Source organism: Phoenix dactylifera, chromosome 12, assembly GCF_009389715.1.
Source record: "Phoenix dactylifera cultivar Barhee BC4 chromosome 12, palm_55x_up_171113_PBpolish2nd_filt_p, whole genome shotgun sequence".
Taxonomy (NCBI): domain Eukaryota; kingdom Viridiplantae; phylum Streptophyta; class Magnoliopsida; order Arecales; family Arecaceae; genus Phoenix; species Phoenix dactylifera.
Window position 1 is genome coordinate 5,914,127 of NC_052403.1, and position 20,738 is coordinate 5,934,864.

At 39.8% G+C, this 20,738-nt stretch overlaps 3 protein-coding genes and 1 pseudogene across 3 annotated transcripts; 1 reads left to right on the plus strand and 3 right to left on the minus strand.

Moving 5' to 3' along the window:
- Positions 1–1,471: 1,471 nt before the first annotated feature.
- On the minus strand, positions 1,472–2,390 carry LOC103718128 (protein transport protein Sec61 subunit beta). The gene has a single exon (XM_008806803.4). It carries the CDS (start codon positions 2,148–2,150, stop codon positions 1,818–1,820), a length of 333 nt encoding a protein of 110 aa, XP_008805025.1. The 5' UTR covers positions 2,151–2,390; the 3' UTR covers positions 1,472–1,817.
- Positions 2,391–3,633: 1,243 nt separating this feature from the next.
- Positions 3,634–8,822, minus strand: LOC103718140 (serine carboxypeptidase-like 27). The gene is made up of 9 exons (XM_008806817.4): positions 8,335–8,822; positions 8,143–8,238; positions 7,957–8,049; positions 7,760–7,845; positions 7,398–7,658; positions 6,840–6,967; positions 6,624–6,719; positions 4,570–4,675; positions 3,634–4,430 (listed from the first exon to the last, which is right to left on the minus strand). Exons 1-9 carry the CDS (start codon positions 8,711–8,713, stop codon positions 4,290–4,292), a joined length of 1,386 nt encoding a protein of 461 aa, XP_008805039.2. The 5' UTR covers positions 8,714–8,822; the 3' UTR covers positions 3,634–4,289.
- Positions 8,823–12,544: 3,722 nt separating this feature from the next.
- On the plus strand, positions 12,545–16,002 carry LOC103718141 (DNA-binding protein S1FA). Its single transcript, XM_039132432.1, is given in 2 exon segments — positions 12,545–14,718; positions 14,879–16,002. A coding segment is annotated over 1 exon segment (237 nt). The 5' UTR covers positions 12,545–13,321; the 3' UTR covers positions 13,559–14,718; positions 14,879–16,002.
- On the minus strand, positions 14,161–19,486 carry LOC120112730 (annotated as a pseudogene).
- Between the last annotated feature and the right edge of the window lie 1,252 nt (positions 19,487–20,738).

Genomic DNA, 20,738 nt, shown 5'->3' on the forward strand with positions numbered 1-20,738 from the left:
TATAGAACTTGTAAACATGAAGCAGAGAACATAATCACATTTAAAGTAATAAGGAAAAACGAAGATATGGACAAAATAATAAATCCTCAAATCCTTTTTTCTACTTTCCTAGAAGCTTAAAAATTTTGTTTTTTTTTCCTGCTTCAACAGTTAACATTAGTCAACATGCAAGGATAAGCATCGAAGAATTTCTCATGCTAAGATTAAACAGATTCTCATTATCAATGTGCCAATTCTCCACTAGCGCAGGTGACAAAAGGGACAGACTATATTTCGACATTGAACTACACAGAGTTGCAAGATGAAGCTGTAACGAGTAAGCAAACAAGAGGCAGTTCATTCTCCTACATGCAAAGACATGAACACTTGTGCACATATAATTCTCTTGCTAAAGTTGTTGCAAATAGGGCCCTACCTATGATGTCAAACCAAGTAGCTACATGCCCCTTTGGAAGCACTCTTATTATCCCCAGCTACCATATCCACATATAACGTACACTAATGTTTAATATTTGGTTATTGCCTATAAGTTTTTTGAGAGAAAGGGAGGAAGACCCACCCGCACTATAATTACCTCGGTCCTAGTACTTGGAAATGCACCACCCAGGACTATCTGCTGGTTGATAAACAGTTAACATAGCCTTTGTTCAATATATGGCTCTAATGCTCCTCTACTTATTTAACCCTTTCCTTTCTGAAAGAGAAAGTTCTAAGCTCCTTAGGCTCTATTTGGAATATGCTGCCAAAGTGAGGGAAAGAAAATTGCAATCTGGCATAACCATCTATCAATCTTCCAGGTACAACCATCTAAAATCTAGGCATACTTAATTCTTTTTTTTTCATTTTTTTCACTTTTCACCAAAAATAGCCGTAGTGGCAATCCCACTCTTCGAAGATGTTCCAGCACACTATCCTCTACACACTTCATAAAGACATCGACGGTCTTGTTTATGTTTTTTATTTTTCCCCCCATTAGCCTCACTGCCATGCCACTCATAGTTGGCCAACAGCAGCTTGGATAACAATTTTCATAATAATAAACTTCATGATTCTAAAATGCATAGGCAGCAATAGAAATTAAAACTACTCTGGCCAAATTTATGAATAAAAGGTGGAAACACATCCGTAACAGCTAACATATCAATCAAGAAAATACCTCTATATGTTTCAGAAGGGCAGCAGATGACCCTAAGAACTGCACTATGGATAGGAGAAAGGATGGCAAAGGCTAGCAGATTACTGACTCAACTGATATTAGAGCAGGGTACGCATATTTTGGCCTGAAAGCTTGAAAAGAACGGTATCACTAGCACTGTTTCATCCAGCGTGATTAATCTTAATAAGCTTTCCTTGTGGCTTTACTTGCTATCAGCTTTTAAGGGGGAAAAAGGAACACGAAAAGATAAGAAAAATCGCACCCAGCCCATTAAATCCATTTAAAGTTTCCATTTTATCTATTAAATCTGAAAGATGGTAACTGAATACTATTCTACATTCCAACAAAATATAGTCCTCTTTTTATTTCGAGGAAATAAAACACCAACCGAAGTAGATGAAGAATAGCCCCTTGGAATTTAAGTACCGAAGTTACGAAACCAATCAAAAAGATCACAATTCATTCATTCGGGGAAAAAAAAACAAGCACAATCTCAAGCACTCTTCTTTCTAACCCTAAGATTAAAACAGTTCCAACTAAAGCACCAAAAACAGACGATTTCCCAGAAAGAAAACAGAGCAAAGACCTCGATCTTTTACAGGGGCGTGGGCGTGTGCCCCTCGATCGCGCGGCCGCGGGCGGCGCCGCCGGCGCCTGCTGATCAAGAACCACCGGTGGCGGAGGATCTGTAGCGGTAGAGCTTTCCGAAGACGTGGAGCGCAGTGACGAAGCCGATGAAGCAGAGGCTCATCACCAGCACGACGGTAGGGGTCATCTTGAGTCCGGGTGCGTCGTCGGTGTAGAACCTCAGCATGTTGCTTCCCGCGGCCCCGCCGCCGAATCCCCCTCCAGCAGAGCTCCCGCCGCCGCCACCCAGCCTCCGCCGCCGCATCCCTGCCGCCGCGGCCGCCGTCCCCCGTGGTCCTACCGTCATCGGCCGCCCAGCGCCCCCGGCGGACGACGACGCCTGCGACTGCGCGCTTCCCCTCGCCATCGCTATCGAGAGAAAGAGATTCAAAGTGCGAAGTCGGTAGAAAGAGATCGTAGAGATCCGAGTAGCGCACCTCCGTTCGTCCGGTCGAGGAGGGGATGGGATCTATCCGGTTTAGATATGTTCGGATGGTCCGGCGGAGCATGGTAAGTGGAGAGAGGTGGTTTGGAGTGCGTCCACGTTTCGGTAGGGGAGAGGTGTTTATTGTGTGGAAGGAATGGATGGGTGGAAAAGAAGTACAGCGGAAACGGAAGATTCAGGCCTTGGATCCCACATGATCATACGCGCATCAGTTCGGCTGCCTTCATGGTGCAAGAAAGAGTATAGCTACTTGTAGAAGCTTCATAAAGGTATGCATCTCCAAAGATCGAATGGGAACGTACGCAGTTATAAAGGGAAAAATTTTAGGCACGGCACAAAGAAGAAATTATATCCTACACGGTGCATCATGTCAATTATGGTTGTTCATTTCTATGGCGGTGCACCGAAAATGAGTATTTGATGAATGAAGGCTATAAAACCAAGCGGCTCTGTATCTGATTGGTATGATACACCGTCATGTGGTGCACGCAGTGTAGGATGTAATTTATCCGGTAAGAGATTGATGTTGATGTGGTGTGGATGGGGCACTTGGGGGATGGTCTAATCTTGGGGGATCCTTTCTTTTTGTTTTCAAGTATTGCACCAATTTCCAATTGCCATATAAGATAGAAAAATAAGCAAAGAATCATCACCTAGATAAAGAAAAAGGAAACATACTCCTCCCTACTTCATCACTTTCCTCTACGAGGGATAGCATGCAAATTTGGCTGCTAGTTAAACCTGTAACTTGTAAAAGAAATATTGCATACCAGTATATCTTTTGCAGGTGATAGATTTTACAAGAATATATTTATGCAATATATAAATTATATCAGTTTAATGAAAATGTTCGTTTACAGATACACAATAAGAGGGAAAGCTATCTTTTATTGGTTGCAGAACTCCTTTTATCATATTTTTCCCTTTTCTGTAAATTTTGGTGAATTTTGCTGCTTACATTTTAATTCCAATTGGCTACTTTCCGTTTTAGTTGATTATTTTAGAAGAGGTTCTGTGTTGGCTTATACGTGTATATTTATGTGACAGTGAAGTCATAGCAAGGGTTCACTCAAATTTGATAGATATGTGGAACAAGGTGGGTTATTAACCCCTCAACCACAAGGCAACTCAATCAGCAGACCTGGCACAAAGAGTTTACAGCACCTATATTCCTTTAGTTACCATAAAATTATAGCTTCAGTATTCCAACCCCAGAACGTTATTACTGGGTGCCCAAGTCATGGCAATTTGTCTTAACTGTTTGCAGGATTTCTTGCTTCCCACTATTTACCATTGCTTTCTTCACCTGCATTACCATCCTCAGCTAAGAATTGATTTCAAAACAAATATTGTAGTGAAGAACTTGGACCTCTCCACTGAATGGGAATGCATGATAAGGTCAATCAGAGCATTAAGGATGTGCAGGGGAATAAATATGAGGAATAGTTATGGTGTCATCACAAAATTTCTAACTGCAATTGAAGGCAAGCACATTCCCGAAAATCAATTCGGGACTGAGTGAAAATTCTTCGCACATGATAAACTGCTGATTGATACATGACAAGCACTTATGAGATGTTGGTGGAATTATTTGATACTGAGGGTCTAGATTCCATTCACTGGTTGCCCATAAATTTAGTGAAATCTGCAACTCTGCAAGTTGTCTAGGGCATAAAGGCATTTCTGGACAGTAGAGGGTGGAAGAAATAAGTTGTGCCGAAGTCCTTCCATGCTTGAATTCAATGCAGTAGACAAGTATAAATGGAGTCACTTGCATACAGCAGCATGGGACACGATGTTCTTCAGAGTTGCTTAATAAATCCAGATGGATAAAATAAAAATAGCACATGACATTGGCTCCAGTGTTCTTTATTGGTGGCCAGCCTTGATTTTATACAACTGGTATGGTATATTGGCTGCTAAAAGAAAATCTAATATTCCTGGAAGAATTGCTAAGTTAAATTAAAAAAAAAAAATTCAAATGCACTATAAGATAAAAATTTGCTTTTATATAAAAGCTTATCTCTTTTCTTGCCAGTCGGACTTTCTTATTCTAAGAGGTTAGCTAGGCATGGGCTTATTCTGCAAGAAGTGCCTGAATAGTATCAGAGCCTGTCGAGGGCGATGAAGTGGAACCTCATGTCCTGCTCCGGTGATGGTTACGAAGGTAAGACCTTTATATACTTGACTCCATCCACCAACCTATCACATGAAAAAAGACAAAGGATAGGAATAAAAAGCAAAAAGAAAAAAGGAGAGCAATTAGCTCATGAAATGGAAACCTCCAGTTTGATTATTGGCCTAGGGATGGCCATCCTAAAGATGGCTTTCTTGGACTAACCTTTCCATGGTCATACCATGGATACCATCTGAGAAGGGTTGGGAGCTTGAGAGCATCGATCGAATATCTAGTTGCAGTCACAGGGACTACTGCATCTGTGTCTCCACTGTCAAAAGGTGCAGAGAGACAAGTAATTAGAAGCAGCAACGGAACTCAGAGCAATTTCTGAGTTCGAAATAGTTCACACAATCTACAGATCTGTGAAATTATCTTCATTAATCACCAAGCAACATGCTATTTCATTCATCATTCATCATCTATGGATTTACTATTAATACCAAATAATTCATACAAAGAATTTACGCTTTGATAATATTCTTTCTCCTTATTTTCAGCTTCTAATTCCAAATTCTAGAAAATCCAAAAAGATTACTGAAACCAGCTAGTTTTGTCTTACTTTACTAGGTCAGCTTTATTGATACATCTCCAGTATTAGAAAGAAAAAAATATAAGCACAGAGCATTTTAGACTTGATCAATTGAGATCTGGAAGAACTAACAAGGTATGCTTCAAACCTCACTATTACCAACATTGTGAGCATGCAAAGAAGTTGCAGTCAAAAAGATAAAGCTGAGATAGCTCTAGTGAAACTTCACAGAACATTGAGTAATCTGGTAAAGGTGCACTTGGTTTTGCATAATCCATGTTCATATCTAGTTAGACTAACATAATATATAGCACTTCTTCTCAGGTTATCACGTGTATGTGTGTCATTCATGTCCGTATCTAGATAGACTAACATAAAATAGAGCACTTCCTTTTTTTCCTTTTGTGTGCATGTGTCCTTGGATAAGCACATTCGAGAAAGTATAGTTAGAAGACATTTTCCTATTGCAATTACAAAAAGTCTTTAACACTTCCATTCTCCTTTACATTTTGATATTCAATTCTCCATTTACATTTTGATAGGCTTCAGTTCAGAAAATACTAAAAGTTAAGTTTGTAAAATATATATTACTGTTGCAAAAATAATTGTTTCACTTTCCTCTATTTCCAGATTGGGGCTCAATGAATAATATTAATCATGTGCTCTTTTCCTTTTGTTTCATTTTCCATTTTGGTTTTGTTGAAAAGCAATTAGCAGGCTGCTATGTATCCTTGTGGTTAACTGAAGTCTTGGGAGAAGGCTAGCCTAAGTCTAATATGATACCAAGCTGGTGAATACTAAAGTAGCAAAGCGAAACAATTAAATCATGGACTTACTGCAAACTGAAAAGGTTGAACTCTTCACTATGTGAACCAAAAACTATGTTTTTCTGCGTCTCTCTACCAGCATGTGGATCAGAATCCTAGAAATTCACTTGTGTTAAAACTTTATTTGGTATTGTGAAATTTTGTATACAAGCTTCATAACATATGGAAGGCAAATGGTCTTATTTTATATACACACACACACACACACCCACACACATATAATGAAGACAGTCTGAAATCATAATTAGTAAACAAAAGAAGCAATAGAAAAACAATAAAAATGCAGAAATCCACACATCTTATAAGCTGATATGCTACATTGTGCAAGGCAAAAGATGTAAGTAGGCTTTCTTATTGTCAGGTGAGACATTAAAATTCTATAAATTGAGACTGCATCCTGTGAAGTTTCAAGCATTAGGCAAAACAAATAGCTTTGTAAATACAATACTCAACAGCGTAATATTTAACTAGTGAACAATAGCAATAAATGCATGTTCCACATACACAAAAAGTTAAATGTTTCTCTATATGATCAAATACAAGTCTTTACCTTTCTTCTTTAGGTAACCATATATAGCAACAATTTGTTCCCTCCATCTCTAGCTTCCTTTTTTTTTTTGGTGTTTGATTTTCAGTAAGTTACTTTTATTCCACTGATGCCCTATATAAGCTGGAAATGATATCTATTCTAGCAGACATCTTTTTATGCAAGCTTACTGAAAGTTAAAGTATGCTCCATAATAAAGGTGAGAACACATATATGTTCCAATTGTTACAAAGCCAGACAGATGATGATGTGGTAAATTCATAGTTAAAATCAGATTTATATAACATAAAATACATTAATTGAGAGTCCATACCTGAACACCCATATTCTTACACCAGCTGCAATTAGCTCTTGATAAATAGGAAGCATGGATCTAGGGGAATCTGCCCAGTAGTTTCCAACAATATCACTGTCACAGGGCACATTATAACCATTTTTCTATTAGTTTACCAAAGAAAACTTACTTGAAAGTTCCCCACACTATAAAAACAGAGAAATCAGATTATATCTCTACAATAAGCAAACAAACCTGCATGTATCCCAGGCATAATGAATCCCAGTAACATTAGCATGGAGTGCCCTTTGCACTTCCGGGCGATTGTAGTACACCTTGGCATACCTATCGGTGCAGGGATCATATGCTCTGGACATCCAAGGCTGAGGATGAATAAATTAGATATAAGATGTAGGAAAAATGTATCGAAGGTCAAAAATTTAACACCATCTTAACAACTTGCATTAAATTTAAATTGTACAGCAAACATTATCATAATCCATACTGAGAAACATCAAAGTTGTCAAAATATACACTCCATATGGGACAAGAATCTGGATAACTCAATAGCACTATAGTGGCATAATTGACATCGCATAGTTTCAGTCCATCGACATTATTGGAGTGGCATGCAGAACGATCAATCTTCCCCATTTTAAAGTCACATTATAATGCACCAAAAACACCTTTCATTTGTTTTGTCTTTTGTGAAGAAAAGGAATATGAAAATTGCAAGACACTCCATTTGCACTGATAAGCAAAAGATAGAATAGTTTTCAGGAAAAGGAAGCCAGAGGTGTGCAGAGAACTTACATAGCGGCCCCTTAAGTTGCGTTTGAGAGCGCTGCTATCATTGCATGGGCTTGTATAAATGCTGTATGGATCAATGTTCCCTTGTTCTGTGCTAGCAACATTGAGATTCTTCACACACTCGGCAGAAGGGTGTTGAGAGGATTGGAGGTTGCATGTGGCCCTAAGATTATGGTATGTGGCGTCCGAGATCAGGCCATGGGTCCACCAGTACTCAAAGGTGCCCACATAGTCATGGTAATCATCAGTAACAGCGTTCCCCACCTGACATCACAATTCATCAAAAGAAATAAAATTTGACTCCAATTGCGTTAATAAATCTCTAGAAATAAAAAGGAAGCAGCTATCAGAAACTTCTTGTTGACCATGAAACCCTTGAAATTAATGATTGGATTCTGAACGCCCTTGTTCTTCTGAGTGATAACCTGAGACAATTGAGGAACATAATGCCCTGAAATGCAGTTGATAATTGATAAGAAATCAAACGAATGACATAAAATAGATTAATTCAAAGCACAAGAAACAAAAGTGGATCAAAAAAAAAAAATCAGTAAAACAACACCTGCATAGCTCTCTCCGGCGATATAAAATTCCCGATACTTGTATTGCGGATATCTCTCAAACCAATTCACAAGGAAAACATATGCATCCGTAGCTACAGCAGGAGAAGAAGAAAAAGACAGTGACATTGTTCCGATCGTGAAACATCATTCCTGACTAACATCAATATCACAGGCGAGAGTAAAACCTGTCCTCCGGTCACCAGCGGTGTACAGATCCATCGAAGTATTGGAATAGGAGAAACCAACACCGGCCGGCGACTCCAGGAAGAGCATATTCGCCACTGCAAACACCATAACAAACGAAAATTGAGATCAAACTGAAACAAAATCACCTCAAGAATTCGCAAACCAGGGGGGAGGGGGGGCACTGGGATCACCATTGTTCCAAGCGTGGGGATTGAGGTAGAGGCTGTAGCCATCGGGGCGAATCCGGAAGGGGCCGAGCTCCTCGGAGGCGCCGTAGGCGATGGAGGAGCAGCCCGGCCCACCGTTGAGCCAGAGTACGAGTGGCGCCGGCTGGGCCGCCGGCGGGGCCTCGACGAGCCAGTAGAAGAGGGCCCGGCCGGCGCGCGGGTCGACCGTCACGTAGCCGGAGTACTGGGAGAAGGCCTCATCGGTGGGCAGGCCGGGGAGCTCGGCGATCCGGTCACTCTCCTGCTCTGCCGCTAATGTGAGTCCACCCCTCAATCTCAATAGTAGAATAAAGAGTAACAACGCAGTAGTAGTAGTCGTCTTGGTGGTAAAGAAGACCTCCATGGCCGGTTTGGGTTGAGGGGAGCCCCAAAAGAGAAAGGGAGAGGAGGGAGGTGAGATTACCTCCCTGTCAAAGAAGAAGAGAAGAGGAGAGGGAAAAGTGCGAGTGGGGCCAGGAAAGACCGTTGAACCTAGCTTGGATCATATTTTCGGTTCTATTTATATTAATTTTTAAAAATTTAATTTAATTTTGGATTAAAGTTTCATAAAATTGATTCAAACCTATCCAATTCAATCCAACTAAATCTATATATATATAATTTTAATTTTATTAATTTTTTATTGGATACCAATTCAATAATCAAACTAAATCTAACTAATTTTTTTCAGATCGATTTGGAACAATATTAGCTTGACTGGTTCGGTTTCACTTTAGGTTTTAGAAAATCTATTTAAACAAATTCTGTTTCGGATTATGCTCACCAGTCGTGCTCACCTCAATTAGTTATTATAGGTAGTGATAGGGGTTGTTAGCATTAATTAAATAATGAGCTAATGTCAACTCTGGCCCCGATATTGGACGGAAACATAGCTCAATGCCATGTGGCATGAGATGATTGGTGAAGTTCAAGGGGACCACGTGACACGTAGCAGTAAATCTTCGTTGTGATACGATAGTCGGGCCCACAGCATTCTTATAAGTTGTTATTAGTTTGGGGGGGGGGGGGGGGGGGGGGGGGGGGGTTGGGATGCTATGGGCATTAATGGATGGAAGAAGGTCGCATCTCGGAGGGGCGACGAGAGAAGAACTGGGTGCCGAAAACGGTGGCTTTACGCTCTGGCAAGCAGCGGGACCACGGAGTAGTTAGGATTTATATATATATATATATATATATATATTAAGAACTGCTCACAGGCGTGAATGCTGATAACAGAATTTTAAAAAATATTTTTTTTTTCCATGAATACCCTCCTCAAAATTCAATTTTACATAAATATTCTTTCAAAAGTGATAGTTGCATGTACACGCTCGTAAAACACTTGTTTTGCTATTTTGCCATTTTTATCTTTATTTTTGTATATGTATTATGTACCCACGCAATCTAACGTTGTTACAAAATTAACGATTTTAAATTAAAATAATTAAAATATTTTTTTAAAAAACCATCCAAAGTCACGCTTTTTGTCTCTCTCTAGCTATATGTAATGTTCGTAGAAGAGCACCTCGTTCAAGAGCATCCGAATTTTGGAAAAAAGTGGATTTGAGCTGTTTCTCTATCTTCACCCCCGGATTTTATTGGTGTTCATGATTGGGTTCTCTTCAGAATAATGCGATCTGCTTTCACCATATACTTTGTGCAGATTTTTTTTTTTTTTTTTTGTACAACTCGTAGCTCAACACATACCATAAATGTATCAAAAATCTGCGACTTCCTGCCGCTATGAGGAAGTATGCCACGCCTCCTGTGCTCCCTCCCTCGCCAACAGTTAAGGAATGTACTGGGAAAGTTGATGGCGGTTTTCTGAGTGACGTTTTCGGTGCCGACTGCTCTGGATGGACGTGCCGCTTGGTTTTATTATCACCGGCCAGTCCGTGCCCATGATTGATAAGATAACCATTGGTTTTGCACCGGCTTTGGCTCTGTTTGCCACCCGACCGCCCCTGTGGTCGCATGATTGCAAGGAATGGGAAAATTTTGGTTGTATGCTATTGATGGATGTGATTGGACCAAAACAGTAATATGAAGGTCAGGAAAAAATATTATAATGACAAATTAATTTTCTGAATGGTATAATATGAGTAGACTACAAATACTATGTAAAGATTTTATTGTAGTGGACTAATTAGTATGCTTGCTAATAAATGTATGTTATCATTTCCTTGGGTGCTTTGGATAGCATCATTTTATTTTAAATATTCATCCAATTTTTTGAAATGGTTCTTGATTTTCTTGCAGAATTAAAAAAAACAAAATTTTTCAATTTTCTTGTTCTATACTGTACATCCTCAAAACTATTCCATAGCTTCCACCATTACTACTATTAGAAATGGCATAAACCGAACCGAATGGTCTGGAGCATACCGATCATACTATAGGACGTATCAATGTTCGGTATATAGAACCGATTTCTTCGAATGTATTGATATGGTTAAGAAGTGGTGCTAGTACTATATCTGATACCGGGATGATGTGTTTTGCTTTGCTTTGTTTTCAAATTATGTATTTTTTTTTCGGTGTAAACACATAATTGTTGTTAATCTTTTCGGGGGAAACACATAACTGTTATTGGGGATGGGTGTGCTCGTGGAAGCTTCGTAACCTGGCCAAATCTTTTTGTTTGCTTTGGCTTCACGCCTCTTTCACGAAGGAATCATGAGTTAAGAACTTGCATCCTGCTAAGAAGGGGACCGCACTCAACAACATTTTCCTGAAGTGTGACATAAGAAAAAACAAGAAGCAGCTGCTTTTTTTCGATTTTGGCCTTCCAAAACAATGATGACCATACGGGCCCATGGATAATATTACATAAGATTTGTGTTAGCCAATGAAAAGAATCATCTTTAATTGCCAAAATCTTCTTTTTTAATGGAAACTTTCCTGCATAAATTGCCGAAGGCTTTAAGCTCTCCTTGGAAAGATTTGCATCTACACAAAGACATCATAAAAAACATACCTTAAGTAGTCGTTATCGATATTCTGCCGCTCTCCATATTAAATGATGTAAGGTTCTTGCATGTTGCTTCCTTCGCTTTTCCGCCATTTGTCATGTCTTGGTGGCATCTTTTTTTTTTTTCATTTGATCTTCAAGCATGGTTCACGCGAATTCTGAAGCAATCTGTTATAAAAGGTTCAAAGCAAGATCCACTATGTTGGTACTGATCGGCGTACCGATAGCGGTTCGGAGCGGTATGCATCGGTTTTGTACCGGCTTCGTACCGATCTCGATTGAATGGCTGGATTTTAGGTTCTAGTGTTTTTTTTTTGGGCCACAGTAAAAGAAGTGGCCGACAATAGCCACTTTGTTTGAAAAACCACATCGCGCCGCACTGTGATTTAAAAAAAATTGAAAAACTGACATACCGGTATGAACACGTCAACAGTACATGGCGGTACCGGCCGGTACAGAAGATATACCGATCGATTTTCCAGAAAAACTAATCCGGTACCGAATTTCACGCTGATCCGGTACCGATTTAGGATAGTATGGCAGATTTTGTACCGACTGGTATAGTAGATTCTGTACCAACCGATACGGTAGATTCTGGTTCAAAGGTTAAAATCTCAAACCATCAGATTTTGAAGGGGCCTTCAGCAATGTACCATGGTAAGTTTCAATCCAGTTGTGATGCCAATGCATGCATGAGTAGGACAAAATGGTCACATCGAGATCTTGGAAGATGAATATATGTTCAAGTGGGCATTGATTGATGGAATATTACCCGAGTTACAAGTGCATACATGGGAAGAGCAATGTAACCAGAAAGGAAGTGAATAGGTATAAAAAGTGTAGGTTAGATTCCATAAAGCAAGGAGTCTGAATACTAAAATATCTTCTTGAGGTAATTGGTGAAAATCTGATCACATAGTTTCTATTGGATGATTTTGGCATGTGGACTTTATTGGTGAAATGGTGACTTCGACTATAGCTGTTGCCACCCCCGCTACGATGATTTCCAATTTTTCATGAAAATAAATTGGCTGAATTTATAAAGAAAAAACACCGACTCAAATCAAAGAGCAATAGAATGCATCACAAGCTAAGATTTTTCATATTAAATTCAAAGCCAGGCATATTGAGTTTGTGAGGATCTCTGTTGGTATGTGTTTGGTAATCCTAAATCGGTTATTTGTTGAGCAGATCTTAAGTATTTATAGAAGACCAAAGTACTTAATAATATTTTTCAACTAATCTTTTCTGATAAGATCATAGATTGTGACATGATGATATCAGAGCAAATCAGACCCATGATCTATATGAACTAGGGAGACACTACAACACAGATATATTCAAGCTGAACACGAGTTGATTGTAATATTTATGATTGGATTTGGATTCATAGCCCGATGAGGATGACATGACTCAAAACGTATATAAGGGTTTTAGTGGAAATACATGAATATATATTACATGCGCATAGCAGCATTCATGGGTGCATAACTTTTCAAAAGCTCAGGGAAAATATGCTTTATTTTTAAAATATACTAGGGGATATTTGAATAAAACTACCTACATACAGAAAGCGGTCACAATTCTCATATCAAGAGATGAGGAATTCATGTATTGACATGCAATAAGATGGGCATGAAATTATGCATCTCATACATCTCCATGCGTTGTGTGCGGATTTTGAGCAGGCCTAGTGTTTTCATAGATAATAAAAAAGATGAGACTTTGAGGTTCTTTTAAAAGCCATGACGCGGACGCAGTTAGAAAAGGCCATCAAGTTTTGATGCATGGTGATAGAAAGAAATCCCGGCTTTGAAAACAAAAAGCGAAAGAAAGGGAAATTTGTGAACAAAAAGAGAGGAAAGGAGGAAGAAACGGAGACAGGTCTGGTGCAGTCTGATATTATGATTACTTCAAGTCATCACCATCTCCCACACAACACAATACTTCCTTTTCTTGTGACTAGATGACCATCTTTGCAATATACAGGGAAACGTTATCATGGATGAGGGGGGACATGTTATGATCAACAAGGAAGATGAGGGGGCAAAATGATTAAACCCAGGATCGATCGTTCTGCTTGTAGTCGGGGTACTAGTGCTGCTTTTCCTTGTTGATAACTATGCTCTGTACATGTATGCACAGAAGACCCTTCCACCAAATAAGAAGAAACCTGTTTCCAAAAAGAAGATGAAGAAGGAGAGGCTCAAGCAGGGAATTTCCGCTCTAGGAGAATAAGATTTTAATGTCATTAATTCTCAAGGTTGATTCTCTGTTAAAGCTAAGAACCTTCAGATTTTCCTTTTTCATTGTGAAACAGAGGCTGATCAGAAAAAACGTTTACTATGAGATCTAATTTACTCGAAATTGTAAGGTGGGCTTAAGTTATTGGAGAATGCAGTCGACTTGTCACTGGCCATCGATCTCTTTACTTAGGTGGATTGTGACCATCATACACCTAGCAACTGAAGAAAGACCTGGAGATTTTAGCTGCTCTGGACCACCCCTTCCTTTACAACTTTGCTTTAAGATTGTATGAACTAATCATTGCTAACCATTTGCAAATTGTGCTCCTGGGATTTCTTGTGTAATATTTCTTTCCTGTGCTCCCCTCTGAAACCTTTTTATTCGAAGCACCATTATGTATGAAGATCGAACATCCTGCACCACACCAAAATGCTTGCCGAAAATATGGTTCTTGGACGGAGTTGTATGCAATTATTATTGGATATCTAACCCCAATTAGGACACTCATGATTGTTATACAGGGGCGAATTGTTTACTGTTGATTAATAAGATTGTAATTCTGAGCTAATTAGATTTCTTATTCGTGCGCTGGATATGTTATTTTTCCCCCTTTTTTTGATACATAATACCTGGAGAGTTACTCAGGAAAGCTGTGATAGATCATCACCGATACCAAGATTTCCAGTGCATCGACAATGATAGGGTATACCGCATACCCCCTCCAAGCTGCATTTCTTCGCATCGACACGACTGTAGTGGGGGATAAGAAACGCAGGATATCTCTCGTATCCATCCTAGATTTGGACTACAAAACGCTCGAAGCAAATTAGGACGTGAAACTTGACCGACACGGAAAAGAGAACCGGCCCAGACGAAGGCCCATTAAGTCACATTTCGTCCAGGCCCATTGACCATGACCGCATGGACGCCGAAGTCCCATCCTTTATTCTCACCCGAAAATCTTTTCAAACGCTCCCCCTTGCTACTCCTGGAGTACAATCACAAGGGCGGCAGTGGCAAATATGCTCGCATGGCCGACAACACCTCATCTTGCCTCTTGGATGCCATGGACGGGGTCTGGTTCCCGAACCCCTCTAAACCTGCCATCACAATCCTGCTCATCATTAGTTTCGGAAGGCAGATTATGGAAGGTAACAACAAAATTATATATGATCCCAGAACTGGGGACAATCATCATTCTTTGCCTAATTTTTTGCTGTCTCTGTTTCTGTATAAGACTTTAGGTTATCAGTTTTTACTCGTGTTAGCTAAATCTTCTAAATTTAGTCCTCTGAGAATGATAACCTGCAGGATGCTTATAAGAAGAGACCAGCATGGTTGAATCTTGTCATTGGCCAGCCTATACTCCGCTTGCAAACACCACCTAAAAGCATGGTCAGCTCATGTCCTTCATCCCCAAGCACGAGTTTGCATGCCTAGCCCGATACTCGCAGTAGGAGAAAAGAACCATGGAAGATGAGGAGCTACAAGAGTTTATCTGATCTTGAACGTTATGACCTGAAGGGTTTCATGGATCTAGGCTTTGTATTCCACGAGGAGGCATTGGACGCAAAGATAATGAGCACAATACCAGGGCTACGAAGGATGAGGGAGAGAAGCAAAAGGATTGAAGTGAAGAAAGTGCACTAATGAGGAACAGCTGAAAAGGCCATATCTGTGTGAGGCCTGGTTCATCAGCAGACCTGATTCCCCAGTACTCAGTCTCGGGATGCTACCAAAATCTCGTGATGGAGCAGGCATGAAGAAGCAGCTCAGATTCTGGGCTAGAAAATTTGCTTCCTTGGTCCATGAGTAATATTGGGGAAACAAAAAATCTATTACCATAGATCCAAATAATATCCTGAATTTTTGCATGAATTTTTCAAGCATAGTTGCAGGGTAACATCCTCTCTCCTAGTTTTTCTATTTTTTTATTGGGTTGTCAAGAATGACCTCATGGCCGAGCGGTACTTTCTGGTTGGCCTTGACAGCAAGTACCTTATCGGATTAGCCCTCAAACTTGAAAGTTTTGGACGACAACAAATCACGATAAGTGCTAGAAAGAAAAGAAAGAGCCCAGCAAACCTACCGTAACCGAATAGGAATAGCAGCATCCGTGCCATCAAAAGAATCAAAGGAAAAAAAAAAAAAGGATTAGCTGACTTTTGGTCTACACATCAAAGATCTTCATGATCGTCCTCCCAAATTAGGGCCAATATTTTGCAAGTAAACAATTCTAAAGCTTACTCTGTATGGGGCTCCTTTTGGTTGGTCATGGTGGTGGGGTTGTTAGGATATCACCTCCACCTAAAAGATGGAAAAGAAGATCCTGCCTCGTCAGACGCAAGAGAAGGGTGGACACAAGCACTTAGGAGGCAACTATCGGAGGGCAAAGTATCCATCTTCACCAATTGTAAATGTAGGCAAAAAAAAAATCTGATGCCACATAGTTGTCTGTGTGGAACAATGGACAAGACAACTTTTAAAAAATTAGAGAAAAGAATGCAAATAATATTATGAAATGCAAAGGTGCAAGAGTACCCTACATGACAAGGAGGATTAATCAGAATTTCTTCTCATGCTGTTTTCTTTATATGTGCCATGGCCAATGATATATAAAGAGCATTCACAACATAAGCTTCTCAACAAGTTGGTAAAGAACATTAAATATTTTTAGATAAGAACAATAAAAATGTTCTAGCGGAAGAACAAAAGTGCAAGTTAGTTGCATTCTCAGTCTATCTTCTTCCTTTTGGGTTGAAATGTTATTTAGTTCTCTCATACAACCTATAGTAGCAGCCATCCTATGAATAAGAGCTACTCTGATCACCCATTTTAACCATTCCATTCTAGATCATAAATTCCAAGAAATTCATGTTTGATGATGAAAAAGATCTAAAAATGTTAAACATGACTAGCACTCAGCATGTATGATGCATGTGACGAGCAAGGTCGATAATCAAAATCTCAACAAAATTTATGTCAATGATAGATGAGTCCAGCTTTAGATTGCTGAATTTCAGAGTCCATAAATAGATGTGAGAGGGAGAGAAAGAGAGAGTTTGCAAAGACAAGGTGGGTTCATTGCATAAAGAGGTAAATATTTTCAAAGATGACATTATAAAGGTGGGTTCATTGCTAGGAATTTGCTTCATAATATAGAAGGTATATTAGTCTTGTTCCCCTATATATTACTTTCTCTTCATTAAGGCTCATAGGCCCAATTTTGTTGGTAATTCTTTCAATGTGCAATCAGGAGCTCACCATTGTAATTTCCAAAGAAGGAAGGTCTTTAAAGGACATATTTATTTGTAAATATTCAAAACCATGACAAATCTGTATGATCTTTTGAAGAGCGAGAAGCTTGCTAACCAAAAAAGATGTCGCAGTCAAGATAAGCTTCAAAACTATAGGCGTGCGTTAGCATGTAAGCTTTGATGCCGTAGTTTTCCTACTTTGTTTTCATAAAATGAATGGCTTCTGGCCTTTGTGAAGGACAGCTAATGCATGCAACTTTTCTATGGCAAGAATCCAATCCCGACCTTTCTTTCTAGATAGTCAAACAAAGAGACAAAATAGAGTTGCAAATCTAGATAGTCAAAATTTACAAGAAAAGCTAGTTGCCTTGCAATTCCATAAAGGCAAAATATGCATTGCGTGAAACACATTAATTAAGCTAGTAGTCACAATTATTAATGAGTTGGGTGGAGAACGTTGCAAGACAACAACGATAATGACCCCCAATTCTCCAAAGGACGAGACATGATGACACCACCAACGTAGATATAGAAGCTAGCAGAGCCATTGCACCTGCACTAACTATGTTGGCTTAAATAGCATAACTAGAAAGATCGTACACCGCCAAAATCAGCAATCATAGTTGAAGGAAATCAAGATATGAAATGACTAAGTCAAATTTTTGGATTCTTGTGGGCATTGTCCCAGCAGTCACAACCCTCCACCTTACAAGAGGAGGTTCCATATTTGAGCCTATAGTGATGCATTTCTTCAATTATTTGGACCTAGATAAGTATAATACCAGGTGGGCCCCCTTTCTCTCTCTCTCTCAAAAAAGAAGTGCATATAACTAATCTAGAACTAAAGTGTTGCCTAGGCTTCATTATCAAAGTGTTGGAATGGGAGAAGATTCATGATTGTGCTTGCGTACATGCAATACACAATTGATCTAATATCAAACACAATCACAAACACCACGATCAGCTCATGGCCTGCTCTAAAAAGGCCATATTGCAATGTCCCCTGGTTAGCATGAATTGTGGACCGGTAAGTTCTGATATCCTTTGTAATAATCTAGAATCTCACTCAAAAAAGCTAGGTAAAAATTATTTGGATTCCTTGGCTCTGCATAAGCATCCAAAATCTCTCTAGTGCACAACCAATGTGGGACTAAACACAATGTGTGTGTGTGTGTGTATAACTTAGAGAAACAAATAATTAGGCCAAGAAACAAAAAAAATCCAATGAAGCATGATCACACCTCTTCCCACTCAAGCAAGCAAGGATACATGTACACAATCACAATTATGAATCTTCTCAAAATTCAACACTGCAGCAACAAAGCCCCATCATATTCCAACACTTCAGACGTCAGACATCCATATTGGCATAGCCCATCAGATAAATCAGGTTTATTTTTCAGTGTCTGATTTAATTATTTTGTTTCTTTTTTGGTAGTTCATCCTTTTCAATCCGCTTTAGCAGTTTATACAGCAATAATGTTAAACAACTCAATAAATTTCATAAGTACCTTCTAGTGTTACAGTTATCATGCGAATTGTACTGATACTTTAAAAGAACCACTAGTAATTCTAAAAGAAATGCCCTACCTAATAGAAAGTACTCTAATAAAGGCATCAAGTCAAAATCATCTAAAATTCATCTTCAAAGGAATCAATTTTAATGGGCACGAAGAATAGACATGACCTATAAACGCAACTAACCTGTTCCCTTTAGTCGAGCACTTCATCAAACACGTAGCAGCTCACTCCACAAACCAAGCAGCTCTCTCCTCGAACCAAATCTCCCCTTCCCCCAGTCCCCTCAATCCTCTAATCAAATCCTCAAACAAGCCATCACGAACACAATTTATTCTCTTCATATCTTTATGCATCTCCCGCCCCCACCCATACCCAGGGGATCAAAGCCTCCACAACCGGAGCCAACCCTCTTAAAACCTCCGTCGAGAACCCACTTCCCTTCTTCTCCCGCTCCGCCAGCAGATCGGACACCACGAGCCCGATATCTTCCCTCATCCCATTTCTCGTCATCTCCGCGGCCATCTCGGCGTAGAGGGGCTCGTCGGAATTGGACGAGAACTCCTTGCCCGCAGCGACGAACACCTTGCCGGCGAGGTGCCACTCGCCCTGCCGCCGAAGTTAGGCGAGGGCCACGACGAGGTCCGGCCTGAGGAGGCGGGCGACGACCGTGGAGACGACCTGTTCGACCTCCTGGGGGCTGAGGGTCCGGTCTCGGAGCAGCGGCCCTCGGTGGTCGCGGGGGCCGCACGAGATCGAAGAGGGGGTGGACTTGGAGTTCTCGTCGAAGGGGAGGAGGAAACGAAGGAGGCGGAGAACGAGGGTGGGCGAATGGAGAATGGTTTTAGAGAGCCGGCGGCCATCGTATTGGAGGGTGGCGGTGGGGGTTCTTCGTTTTCCTTCGTCCGCCCGGGGAAGAGAGGAAGGATGGGTCGAGACTTCAGAGAGGAAAGCTGGAGATGGAATCTTGATGAGCTGATCCTTCGATCTAGACCGTCCAATGGCCTTCCCTTTCTTGCGAGATATGTCAATCGAGTTGCTATGTATGGACCATTTGAAGCAGAAATTTGGAATCGGCATTGCAATTTGCAAGGTACTCGGCAGACACGTGTAATTTTGCCAAGGAAAAATATCAATAAATGACATGAAAGAAATAAATATGAACACTTTATTTTTAATTAATTTATAATATAATTATTTATATTAATACTAATATTTATTATATGCAATTCATCCTTACTAAAGACCGTTAGATTTTTTCGAAACACAATAAGAAAAATAATAACGCCGAATCAAGAGAAAAGTAATAAGAATAAAAAACAAATATGGTTTTTAGTGATAGAGAAATCAGGATTCGAGTCAAATTTATGAGCATGAAGTTATTTTTTGCATAACACTTGTGTAATACTTGGCTATCGCTCTCTTCGTCCCCATGATTCAATTTTTTTTTAACATTTCAGATAAGCTTATTAAAATCTCTTACTTTTGACACAAATAAATTTGATCTTAACCTTGCTCTGATATTCGAACAGGGAAGGTGAAAACGAGATGAACGTCTCATTAATATTTGAATATAATTAAGTTTAATGAACAATACAAACATTATTAGTTGTATGGAGCATCACAATATATGATTCATACTGTTTCTTGCATGCAAAACATGCGGCTAACAATATTCAAAATTAGCGGCAGAGATCGAACATGCTTACGCCCCTATGTTTGTGGCTGCCGTTGATCAGCATCCGGAAGTTGAATATATAACTGACAAGGACGGACAGAAGCTTATGGTGATGATCAAACTGATATAATGCGGCCATTCTTATTCTATCCACTTGGTCCATCCTCAGGATCCAATCATTACACTCCATTACGCTACTATGTGACAATCTTATTCCTGCACTCAGTGCATGATAAAACCAAGGAATCCCGGCCCTATCATTGCTTCAACCTCTTTTAGAAAACAAGCCACTGAACTAATTGAACCAACTAGTTGGCACGGCCTAAGCCTGCTTATTTTATATTTTGTGCTGCTCGAAAGCCAAACGGATTTCATGCAAGCCAGGTTTCATCTTTCACCAGCTGTTCATAGGGGTGCAAATAGTCGGATCGGGTTGGATCATGAGTGATTCCGATCTAATTCGATTTTTGGTTCGGATCCTAATTTTGGACCTAGACCCGAATCGAGTCGGGTCAGGTATACCGTCGCAATTTTTGATCCAATGGATCATTTGGGTCGGATTGAGTCTATGTATAATGCGGACCTAATCCAAAAAATTTGTGTCCAGTTCAAATCCGGATCGGAATCCGATTCGGATCAATCCATCCATAGTTTCAGAACTTATGTTTGCAGCCCGCAGATCCAAATAATTTTATAGATTCGGCTTGAGTCATAAGAT